We start from the raw sequence: 12,450 nt of genomic DNA on the forward strand, positions 1-12,450 counted from the left end.
TCCATATGTCCAAATTAATTATTCATCTCGCCGTAATACATTTCGTATTATGACGCATACTTACATTTAATTTTAACAGCAGATCTACAAATCATGCAAAACTAGGTCCAAATAATGTTTTAAAAAGCGTGAAATAATTATTGCAATTTATTAGCTGTACGTTAACTAGTAGTTTCGGATGTTTTAATATTAATTTTAATCCAAGGAACACGGAAAATGCACACGTTATATTTTGTTTAACGTTTGTCGTTATATTCCAGATCATACTTTTTGTGTCTGGATAGATTTTTGTCACTTGTCGTCAAAACTTTTTGTTAAATTAAGATACTTTTCGTCTACAAAACGGGATCCCAAATTAAATTAAACAATATCGCATTATTGTTGTAAAAGTACAATTGTATTAATGTGCGATTTGATATTTGTGATATTAGGCACAAGGCAAGAATATGTATATTATGTGTATATATAATATTATGTACATATGTGTATGTATATATAATATAATACGTAATATATATCTGGTAATAAAAACATTTAAATTTCGTAATTTTACTACTTTAAACCACTTAATACATGATAAAACAAAGAAATCGAAGATAGAACAGAACACTTGATAATCATAAAGATTCACGGAAAGAAAAATGTAGTTGCCGTAGCTAAAAACTGTTTGTGGCAACTAAATTTCAGTTGTAAAATATGGACGGCTAATATTTAGTTGTAATAGCCAAATATCTTGCTACTGTGCCTATTGTATTAGATGCGATAGCAAACCGTTTGCTGTGGTTTAGAAATTTATAGTTATGGCAGCAAAATATTTCAAGCAAGCCATGATTAGCTATGGTAGCGAGATTTTTCTTTTCAGTGTTCACATTATAAAAAGCATATGTTATATTTGCTGGTAAACTGTTTATTTCTTTGGCGTGAAATGTACGTGTACTTCCTCGCACGGTCTCAAAATGAGAACGCCAGCATACTTAATCGTGTCCAGCGTTTTCATGCTTTTCACCCTCCACTTTCTTAGAATAGCAGTCAATACGATTTTTTCTTCAAGTAGAGCGAATCTTTGGCCTATGCAGTTTCTCGGTCCAGCGCTGAACGGAACGTAAGCGTACGGATTCCTGTTCTTTGAGTTTTCCGGAAGAAAGCGATCCGGATCGAACTTGGTTGGATTCGGCCAAACCTCCGAATTTCGATGTATTAAATAGATTGGCATTGTAACCAGGACACCTTTCGGAATTGTATATTTATCTAAAATAGAAGTAATAAATTAATATGCACCGCATTCGCTTATAAAATATTACATTGACCACCTTTAGACAATATAAATATTTTACGGTTTAAAAATTAAACGTTTAAGATTCTAATGGTACTGATTATTAGATAAATTGCTTAGTCTAGTTTTCATTTGCTCGGTTTTTAATAAATAATAAACACGTTGGTCAAATACTAAAAAAAATACACCCAAAGGCGTTTCTCGTATTGTTACATGCAATAACTGCTTTATAAGGCAGGTAAAATTATGTTTTACCCAATTTTACTTCTTCCGTTAATTCCCTCGAGACGAAAGGTACACTTGGAAATATTCGCAGTGTCTCCTTTATGACTCTGTCGAGACACTTCAGTTGCGACAACTCTTTTACACTGGCTGGTTCTTCTGAATCTCCGAAAACCTCCTCGAGTTCTTCGTGAACTTTTTCTTGGTGCTCGAGATTATCGCCCAAAAGAAAGAGTGTCCAGGTTATCGCGACCGCAGTTGTGTCGTGCCCCTATCATTATTTACATATATCTTTATATAGATACCGAGCTAGTGAGAAAAAAATTAATATTAAGAAATTCAAACATCTCACCGCAAACATGAACGTATCAACTTGTGCTCTTAATTCATCATCGGTCAAGGGAGTATCAGCTTTCTCATTCTGGTCTAATAATAGATCTAGGAACGCTTTTCTCTTCTTTTTACCTAATACAGCAAATTTTCTTAGACAAGGAATATTTAAGTGCTAGCAGAAAAATGCATAATGTATCAGTATAATTTACATTCACACCTATGTTTGATTCATCGTCTTCATTTTCGAGTTCTGTATGGTTTTGCGATCGTCGTTCAGCTTTTTTCTGATCTATCACCTAAAATTTATCACGTTTGTTGTAAATATAAAATTTTTTTAACAAAATAATGTAACAAATGTCTTTAAATTCTACCACTATTTCAATTTTGTAAATTATGGTAAATTACATTGTAAAGTCGTTAGAATTATTACCCCTTTTGTGAATTCATGTAATGTATTAAGCGCTGATTTAAATTCCTTCCCTGCAGGCAGTCGATAATACAACCAATCAATCCAATACCACGGTCGCATTGATCGATCTACTATTAACCTGGAGGCTCTGAAAATACGATTGACAATTTACTTGTACATTAAATTAAATTATTGTATATACATACAAATGGCATTTAATTTAAATTAATTATAAATAGTTAATCATGAAGTTTATTGTTGATATTTAACACTATTAAAAAATAAACTATTGATAACTATGAAACTCTGTTTAATTAATAACAGCAGTAAAAATTTTGAAACAAACTTATGTGCTGCTGAAGTATATTGTGTTTTGGTTTCTTGAGCATGCATATTTACACCCATTGCCGTTTCTGCAAGATAACAATTGGTTGTTAATCCTCCTTAACATGTCACTTATTATATTAATAAATTAAACTCAATACTTATTACTCGCAAATAATGCGTACAACAATTACGGAATAATATTAATAAAATCTTTGTCTTGTTAATAAAATAGAAAAATCTTGCTAAACAAATTTGCTCGTGAAATCTCGAAATTACTGCCGAAATAAAATAGCTTCTTCTTAGCATTGCATTTTTCTTATTGCTTCGATATAACAAAAATTTTTTTATTGTAGCAAAATAATTTATTTAACAAAATTACTGTTAGTAAATTTAAAATGGTATTTTTGCTTATTTATAACTTCATTTTTTACTTTCCATAAATTGATAGATAAACTTATTGTTAGTTACAAAGTAAATTACGTATGCAATTTCGGTTTTTTCTGCTCAAACACAAAAAATATTGTAATTATATTATACATTGCAATTAAGAGTATAGTACATTACCGCAGATAATATCGAGAGCAGCACTGATAACAAAAGGGAAGACATCAACGGCTTCTCTTGAATTTTTTTCTATCTCTCTTTGAAAACACTTTGTCAGGATCTCTGCTTTTTCAGATAGTACCACAGCAAATTGATCTAATATACTAAAGTGAAACGTTGGTCCGATGAGTCTTCTATCGTGGAACCACTTTTGTCCTGAAACAACATTAAATTGATATATTTGTGTCGTAAAATCTGCAGGAGAGAAAGCTACAAAATTAATATGGTATTATTTTACTTTAATTTTTAAAGCACTGTAATCTTTAAAGCGATAGTATCTATTTTTCCTAAATGTCAGTGTTGGATATTAGCAAGTTAACTAAACAAAATTTTACAATAACATAATATTCTAACACACAAACAATAATTCGTACATAAATATAAACTGACGAACGTATTTAGACAAAAACTAAAATATACTTTCTCATTTTTGTTTCCTTCCAGCCTATTTAAGTATGAGTGGCCACACGTATTACAGGATAGCACAAGTTTCAATTAATTTTTATATCTAAATTATTAAACAATCCAACTGATCAAACTGAACAAATCTCTTTAATTGGAATTTGCCAGGTGGATCGTTTAATAATTTTTTACATTAGTTAATTATTGACTGGTGACAATAAGTTTTTTATTCTTGTCAAATACTGAAAGATGTAATGATAAAAAGGGATAATCTAAATAAAAAGATACATAAAAATTTTGTTGCGACTTTACCTGTAGAAGTCACAAGTCCGTTGCCCAACCAAGGTTTAAAAAGATCATACATATCTGCTTTGGTGATGTTCACGGTGCTAGGAAAAATATGCTGTAAACATTTGAAAAAGATGTGATCAAACAATATTCAGAGAAAAGATACAAGGCATAGTTTTACAAAATCCGTGTGTGGTAATATTGCATTAAATTTGATTAGTTATGAAGATTTACAATGACTATTAATTTCATTTACCAAAAATAATTATGCAGAATCTGTGAATTATTTATTAAATTTTTTAAATTATTTCGCTATAACAAATAAATTTACATTTTTCAATGGCAGATCTTCTTGATATTAAATTAGAATTACTAAAGATAAACTATTGTCTCTCAGAAAAATTTTGTATTTCTTAGTTAAACTAATTTACATGGCAAAATTGTGGCAATTTCTATCACCTGTTTGCAACAAAATATATTAGAATAATATATATTAGAATGCATCGAATAATTGATTATGTAACAATATTTGATCATGTATTAAATACATATAGTAGCAGCGATAAAAAGATCTCTCTGCAGTAAAGCTTCTTTACTCACATTCTAAAGTTGTTAAGCTTCTTTTTCTTCTAATTTCTACTATTACGTTGAAATTCTGCTTAAAAATAAATTTACGTATGTACACTTGATGCTATGAATGTTGTAGAATTCTTTATACTGTTACATAAGAAGATAGATTACATTTTACATTTTATATTTTAGCAAATTGATTTTATTGTTTACCTCTAAGTACTCTGGCTTAAACACAGTAATAAAAGGCTTGGTTACAATCCAATCTACGAATATTCCTTCTTTAAACTTTTCCATAAACGATACCATCACTTTCATGCGTTCTAGCAATTAGAATAATTCATTATCATAACAATAATAATATTTCATATCAAATTATATCAAAGTTTAATTATTATATAAATTTAAACAGCAAACTGTTTTTATATTAAGCATCAACGAATATATATGAATGGCACTTGTAAAAAAGTAAAAACTAAACAATATATGAAGTAAATAAAAATAAAAAATGTATGTATATAGTTCTTTACCGTGTTCCGGCTTATTTATTATCTCAAACATCTTGCCGAAGAAAGGAAGTCCACCGACTTTGGGAAAATCCTTAAGTTTCTGCCGAATAACATATTTACGACGTACTGTCGGCAGAATTTTGAGAATCAGAACAATGCAAAGAGTCCACAATGCCAAAGAGATGAAATCCATTCTCGTAATCTGCGAACACTTCAAATACTCTGAATTATCAAGTAAATGCGTACGTTATTAAATTTGTTAAAGTAGGACCGATTATATTGATATCGCGCGAAGAAAAATAGCATACGTCACGTTGTCACCGTCACTGTATTCTCAGTACTGACCAATCCTTACACTATGGTATTGACCGAAAATATCTCTTAAAGACAACTGCCATTGCGATAAAGTTGATTGAAAGATTGCGATAACGTGTGCTCGTGCGTACGCGCGTATGTAGTTATAGGTGTGTAGCTACATTGTAGAGGAGACCGGGGTTAGAAGTCACATTTTATTCTTAGAAGTGTTCAAGTGATTTTTCCAAGCAATTTAAATAATTACTACTACGTTGCTTCATAAGACACGTATCTGGCTAACTTCTTACACAAAAGTTGAGATAGTAATAACATAGACACCCTAGCGGAAAAAATAAATAATAAAATAAAAATCTATAACTACAAAAAATTGACTTGAAATAGAAATTTGTAGAAATATTTAGATCTTCGTTGAAACACTAATTTTTTGTAAAAATATCTACGAAATAATACTACAAATTTTAATGTTCTTAAATAAAAAAATTATTGCAAGTAGTATTTCATAAAAATGTACGATTTTGTAAAAATTAGTACAAAACTTTACCAGTTTAAAAAATTTGAGAAACAACAAAATCTTAAAGAATTAAAACGTCTGCTTACTTGTCGAATATTACAAAAATTAACAAAAGTGTTCCAATTCTAGCATTTTCATGTCAATTTTTATAGCACTTTTTCTATTTACGTAGAATTTCTTAGATTCTGGCAGTTATATTAAATTTTTTTGTAGAATTTTATAGAATTATTTCCGGCAGGGCATAGTAAGAATAGACCGCGCGTTCCCTATCTCTCTCGAGTTGAAAACGTGTACAAACTTTAGAATAAGATAGCTGACAGTTGAGTGGTCGCCTCATCATTGTCTAGTAAAGTAGAGGGGCGTCAGAAGAGTAAGGGGAACGATAGAGGGCGACAGAGAGAGAGCTACCACTCAAAGTACGTTGTCTCTTTCTAAAGTTTCTATAATACATTCCTTCAGTCAAATGCGCAGTCTATATATTATACGTCTACGTTAATAACCAGTTAAGAGAAAATTTATGTTAAGTACAAAGATTAATTTGTGAGATCTTACCCCGCTTTAAGGATGATTGCCACAGTGTTCAGGTTTGATTGTCACATACAGATGCAACTGATTTATGAAATAAACATCGGTCCAGTTTAAAACAAAGTTTATGCTTCTTGTTAAATACAGTGAGTGATGTTCAAGTAAATAAACCTGTTAATTTAACGTAGTAGTTTGATTGTTAAAATCAATTAATTTACCGAAATGAAAAATTGACTTTTCTCGTACTAATTTTCTCAATTATTTTTATAAAAACACTTTATTTATAATATTTAAGTAATTTTTTTAAATTATAAGGACACTCATTCTTCCAAGAAAGTCAACAAATAGCCCCAAACGGTTTATGACGTCTGACCCAAACAGTAAAAATTTTTTACCTTAAATACGGTCATTAAAATGCCTAGATATCAACAAATTTTACATTAAATTGTTGTAGTACTGCTTGTGAGTATGTACTTCGAAAATAATCAAGAGAATTTAAAGTTAAACAGATAATCATGTACATACTAACGTGATGAATAGTTCATCGCTAAAATTAACTCTAAGTGCTTGGAAACAACTCACTGCCCACCTTTTCCTTACGATATGCTGCAGCGAACTAGTAGTGGTTCGTGAGAGACACGGTGGTGTGCCTCTGAATTCTTATAGCGTATTGCTAGGCGCATGTGCGAATGTGCGCGATAGCTTTTCTGTTATAATGTTCCCATGGACGCGGAACGTGCGCAATATGGAATTGGCGGAACGAAGTCCGTCCAATCGCAGGTGTTCCGCCAAATGCGTTCCGCCGAAAAATATTTTCTAATGTCCCATGGAGCGGAATTTGCGGAAGCGCATGAATTGGCGCTGGCCAATTACAAGAATCTTTCCTACAGATTCTACCATGTAACTATAGGAATAGCGTATATTATCGGCAGGCAAAAATTACGCTTCCGCGTTTTCCGCTGCATGGGACAGTAGAAATACAACTTGTGCGTATCGGAATGGTATAGTTCTCCAGAGCCTCTATTCCGTACACGATTACCGACGACCATCGATATCGTTAACGACGTGTGCGCAGCTTTTTTCACATGATAGAAAAATTGCGCAAACATCGTTAACGAGATCGATAGTCGTCGGTAACCGTGTGCGGAATAGAGCCCCAGGTTAGAGGTTTCCTTCGGCAAGGTTAGCAGCCTACCGAAGCTGAAGTAAAATCAAATGCTCAAAGTCCAGAACGAACTGAATAAAACAGGCTTTAAACCTAATACGCGAGGAAGGAGAACATTATCAGCACCTTTGACAACCTCGTTTATTGCACTTCGATATTTATTAGGAATTATGATTTACATTTATATCATACTGCGAACAATATTAAATGCGATCAAATAAGCAATAGAATAGTGCGCTTCTGTTCTCACCTCGGTTCAACTCTTTCACTTCTCTTCTTGATTCAAGATTCAACTGCAGAGTGAGATTGCAAAATCGCGACGTGTTGAACTTTGATAATACTTGTTCATATCGCATTATAAAGTTCCTTCATGATAATACTCGTATGATTATATAATCAGAGTTCGATTATACACACGACCACACTGTTGAGTGAGATACCACGCATCGCTCTAAAGTCGCGCTGATAGTACTACTCCTTTTTTCGCAAAACCTGTACTAGCTTCTTCCTAAAATAAATGTGGAGTATCTGAAATAATGTAAAAGTAAAAACAACGTACCAACTCCAAACTTTCGTAGATTAGACAGATGGGTTAATGCCCTTGGCCCGTTTTTCAGTCTTTGACATGTTATCACGAAATTCATCACATTGATTTAAAAATCTTTGCTTAATATTAAAATAATTATTAGAACCTATTAAAATCTAAAGAGCGAGATAGGAGATATTTGTGAAAAATGCTTGAGAAATTTTACATTTAGAGACAAGTATCTCATTACAGAAGTGTAAAATCACTAGGCACTTATGGGGTTATTTTATCTGCTCTATATGTCCACGAGAGATTATCCACCTTTACCGGGGCAATGCATTTGCTGGTAAACTGTTTATTTCTTTGGCGTGAAATGTATGTGTACTTCCTCGCACGGTCTCAAAATGAGAACGCCAGTATACTTAATCGTGTCTAGCGTTTTCATGCTTTTCACCCTCCACTTTCTTAGAATAGCAGTCAACACGATTTTACTCTCGAGTAGAGCGAATCTCTGGCCTATACAGTTTCTCGGTCCAGCGCTGAACGGAACGTAAGCGTACGGATTCCTGTTCTTTGAGTTTTCCGGAAGAAAGCGATCCGGATCGAACTTGATTGGATCCGGCCAAACCTCGGAATTTCGATGTATTAAATATATCGGTATTGAAACCAGGACACCTTTCGGAATTGTATATTTATCTAAAATAGAAGTAATAAATTAATATGCACTGCATTCGCTTATAAAATATTACATTGACTACCTTTAGACAATGTAAATATTTTACGGTTTAAAAATTAAACGTTTAAGATTCGAATGGGACTGATTATTAGATAAATTGCTTATTGTTAGTCTAGTTTTCATTTGCTCGGTTTTTAATAAATAATAAACACGTTTGTCAAATACTAAAAAAAATACACCCAAAGGTGTTTCTCGTATTGTTACATGCAATAACTGCTTTACAAGGCAGGTAAAATTATGTTTTACCCAATTTTACTTCTTCCGTTAATTCCCTCGCGACGAAAGGTACACTTGGAAATATTCGCAGTGTCTCCTTTATGACTCTGTCGAGACACTTCAGTTGCGACAACTCTTTTACACTGGCTGGTTCTTCTGAATCTCCGAAAACCTCCTCGAGTTCTTCGTGAACTTTTTCTTGGTGCTCGAGATTATCGCCCAAAAGAAAGAGTGCCCAGGTTATCGCGACCGCAGTTGTGTCGTGCCCCTATCATTATTTACATATATCTTTATATAGATACCGAGCTAGTGAGAAAAAAATTAATATTAAGAATTTCAAACATCTCACCGCAAACATGAACGTATCAACTTGTGCTCTTAATTCATCATCGGTCAAGGGAGTATCAGTTTTCTCATTCTGGTCTAATAATAGATCTAGGAACGCTTTTCTCTTCTTTTTACCTAATACAGCAAATTTTCTTAGACAAGGAATATTTGAGTGCTAGCAGAAAAATGCATAATGTATAATTATAATTTATAGTACATTCACACCTATGTTTGATTCATCGTCTTCATTTTCGAGTTCTGTATGGTTTTGCGAGTTTCGTTCAGCTTTTTTCTGATTTATCACCTAAAATTTATCACGTTTGTTGTAAATATAAAAATTTTTTAACGAAATAGTGTAACAAATGTCTTTAAATTCTACCACTATTTCAATTTTGTAAATTATGGTAAATTACATTGTAAAGTCGTTAGAATTATTACCCCTTTTGTGAATTCATGTAATGTATTAAGCGCTGATTTCAATTCCTTCCCTGCAGGCAGTAAATAGTACAACCAATCAATCCAATACCACGGTCGTATTGATCGATCTATTATTAACCTGGAGGCTCTGAAAATACGATTGACAATTTACTTGTACATTAAATTAAATTATTGTATATACATACAAATGGAATTTAATTTAAATTAATTATAAATAGTTAATCATGAAGTTTACTGTTGATATTTAACACTATTAAAAAATAAACTATTGATAACTATGAAACTTTGTTTCATTAATAACAGCAGTAAAAATTTTGAAACAAACTTATGTGCTGCTGAAGTATATTTTGTTTTAGTTTCTTGAGCATGCATATTTACACCCATTGCCGTTTCTGCAAGATAACAATTGGTTGTTAATCCTCCTTACCATGTCACTTATTATGTTAATAAATTAAACTCAATACTTATTACTCGCAAATAATGTGTACATCAATTACGCAATAACATTAATAAAATCTTTGTATTGCTAATAAAATAGAAAAATCTTGCTAAACTTTGCTCGTGAAATCTCGAAATTACTGCCGAAATAAAATAGTTTCTTCTTAGCATTGCATTCTTATTGCTTCGATATAACAAAAAATTTTTTATTGTAGCAAAATAATTTATTTATCAAAATTATTGTTAGTAAATTTAAAATGGTATTTTTGCTTATTTATAACTTCATTTCTTACTTTCCATAAATTGATAGATAAACTTATTGTTAGTTACAAAGTAAATTACGTATGCAATTTCGGTTTTTCTGCTCAAACACAAAAAATATTGTATAATTGTATTATACATTGCAATTAAGAGTATAGTACATTACCGCAGATAATATCGAGAGCAGTACTGATAACAAAAGGGAAGACATCAATGGCTTCTCCTGAATTTTTTTCTATCTCTCTTTGAAAACACTTTGTTAGGATCTCTGCTTTTTCAGATAGTACCACAGCAAATTGATCTAATATACTAAAGTGAAACGTTGGTCCGATGAGTCTTCTATCGTGGAACCACTTTTGTCCTGAAACAACATTAAATTGATATATTTTTGTCGTAAAATCTGCAGAAGGAAGCTACAAAATTAGCATGGTATTATTTTACTACTACTAATTTTTAAAGCACTGCAATCTTTAAAGCGATAGTACCAATTTTTCCTAAATGTCAGTGTTGGATATTAGCAAATTAAATTAAACAACAATTTTTCAATAACACAATATTCTAACACACAAACAATAATTCGTACATAAATATAAACTGACGAACGTATTTAGACAAAAACTAAAATATATTTTCTCATTTTTTGTTTCCTTCCAACCTGTTTAAGTATGAGTGGCCACACGTATTACAGGATAGCACATAAGTTTCAATTAATTTTTATATCTAAATTATTAAACAATCCAACTGATCAAACTGAACAAATCTCTTTAATTGGAATTTGCCAGGTGGATCATTTAATAATTTTTTACATTAGTTAATTATTGACTGGTGACAATAAGTCTTTTATTCTTGTCAAATACTGAAAGATGTAATGATAAAAAGGGATAATCTAAATAAAAAGATACATAAAAATTTTGTTGCGACTTTACCTGTAGAAGTCGCAAGTCCGTTGCCCAACCAAGGTTTAAAAAGATCATACATATCTGCTTTGGTGATGTTCACGGGGCTAGGAAAAATATGCTGTAAACATTTGAAAAAGATGTGATCAAACAATATTCAGGGACAAGATACAACGCATAGTTTTTCATCAACGCATAGTTTTACATACAAAATCCGTATGTGGTAATGTTGCATTAAATTTGATTAGTTATGAAGATTTACAATGGCTATTAATTTCATTTACCAAAAACAATTATGCAGAATCTGTGAATTATTTATTAAATTTTTAAATCATTTCGCTATAACAAATAAATTTACATTTTTCAATGGCAGATCTTCTTGATATTAAATTAGAATTACTAAAGATAAACTATTGTTTCTCAGAAAAATTTTTTATTTCTTTAATTAAACTAATTTACATGGCAAAATTGTGGCAATTTCTATCACCTGTTTGCTACAAAATATATTAGAATAATATATATTAGAATGCATCGAATAATTGATTATGTAACAATATTTGATCATGTATTAAATACATATAGTAGCAGCGATAAAAAGATCTCTCTGCAGTAAAGCTTCTTTTTCTTCTAATTTCTACTATTACGTTGAAATTCCGCTTAAAAATAAATTTACATATGTACACTTGATGCTATGAATGTTGTAGAATTCTTTATACTGTTACATAAGAAGATAGATTACATTTTACATTTTATATTTTAGCAAATTGATTTTATTGTTTACCTCCAAATATTCTGGCTTATACACAGTAATAAAAGGCTTGGTTCCAATCCAATTCACGAATATTCCTTCTTTAAACTTGTCCATAAACGATACCATCACTTTCATGTGTTCTAGCAATTAGAATAATTCATTGTCATAACAATAATAATATTTCATATCAAATTATATCAAAGTTTAATTATTATATAAATTTAAATAGCAAATTGTTTTTATATTAAGCATCAACGAATATATATGAATGGCACTTGTATGTATGTATATCTTTATTCTGCGGTACACAGAATACGGGCTACCGCTCCGTTTACAAATTTCCTCCTTCACTTTCTCCGCTCACCTTTTCTTATTTCTAAGCCGTTTCTTAATTTCTAGCTTCTCCGCC

At 31.2% G+C, this 12,450-nt stretch overlaps 2 protein-coding genes across 8 annotated transcripts in view; both read right to left on the bottom strand.

The window, feature by feature from the left end:
- Window positions 1–873: 873 nt before the first annotated feature.
- Window positions 874–7,782, bottom strand: LOC105564155 (cytochrome P450 4C1-like). Of its 7 annotated transcripts, none has more exons than XM_012016337.1 (12): window positions 6,817–6,901; window positions 6,315–6,458; window positions 4,958–5,147; window positions 4,641–4,750; window positions 3,882–3,972; window positions 3,129–3,323; window positions 2,584–2,650; window positions 2,259–2,385; window positions 2,046–2,124; window positions 1,848–1,960; window positions 1,529–1,766; window positions 874–1,248 (listed from the first exon to the last, which is right to left on the bottom strand). In XM_012016337.1, the coding sequence occupies exons 3-12, from the start codon at window positions 5,127–5,129 to the stop codon at window positions 908–910; spliced, it is 1,533 nt and encodes a 510-aa protein (XP_011871727.1). In that variant the 5' UTR covers window positions 5,130–5,147; window positions 6,315–6,458; window positions 6,817–6,901; the 3' UTR covers window positions 874–907. The 7 variants fall into 7 exon arrangements, with proteins under 7 accessions (XP_011871727.1, XP_011871728.1, XP_011871729.1 ...); XM_012016338.1 differs by having other exon boundaries at window positions 6,877–6,895; XM_012016339.1 differs by lacking the exon at window positions 6,315–6,458 and having other exon boundaries at window positions 6,877–6,950.
- Window positions 7,583–12,450, bottom strand: part of LOC105564185 — a 15,133-nt gene continuing 10,265 nt past the window's right edge. The window contains exons 13-21 of the mRNA XM_012016394.1: window positions 12,072–12,181; window positions 11,321–11,411; window positions 10,561–10,755; window positions 10,021–10,087; window positions 9,696–9,822; window positions 9,483–9,561; window positions 9,280–9,392; window positions 8,961–9,198; window positions 7,583–8,674 (exon numbers count right to left, since the gene is read on the bottom strand). Of these exons, the coding sequence (XP_011871784.1) occupies window positions 8,334–8,674; window positions 8,961–9,198; window positions 9,280–9,392; window positions 9,483–9,561; window positions 9,696–9,822; window positions 10,021–10,087; window positions 10,561–10,755; window positions 11,321–11,411; window positions 12,072–12,181 (1,361 nt within the window). The 3' untranslated portion in view covers window positions 7,583–8,333. The remainder of the gene's footprint in view (window positions 8,675–8,960; window positions 9,199–9,279; window positions 9,393–9,482; window positions 9,562–9,695; window positions 9,823–10,020; window positions 10,088–10,560; window positions 10,756–11,320; window positions 11,412–12,071; window positions 12,182–12,450) is intronic.

Source organism: Vollenhovia emeryi, unplaced genomic scaffold, assembly GCF_000949405.1.
Source record: "Vollenhovia emeryi isolate VEMERY1.0 unplaced genomic scaffold, V.emery_V1.0 DF939168.1, whole genome shotgun sequence".
NCBI classification, from domain to species: Eukaryota; Metazoa; Arthropoda; class Insecta; order Hymenoptera; family Formicidae; genus Vollenhovia; species Vollenhovia emeryi.

Excerpts from the sequence above, each read along its gene's own strand:
- LOC105564155 (XM_012016339.1), bottom strand. The coding sequence starts at position 5,129 with ATGGATTTCATCTCTTTGGCATTGTGGACTCTTTGCATTGTTCTGATT. Across the intron at positions 3,973-4,640 it reads TTAAGCCAGAGTACTTAGAG|CATATTTTTCCTAGCACCGT; the intron begins GTAAACAATAAA and ends AAATGTTTACAG. Across the intron at positions 1,249-1,528 it reads AACGGAAGAAGTAAAATTGG|ATAAATATACAATTCCGAAA; the intron begins GTAAAACATAAT and ends CTTCTATTTTAG.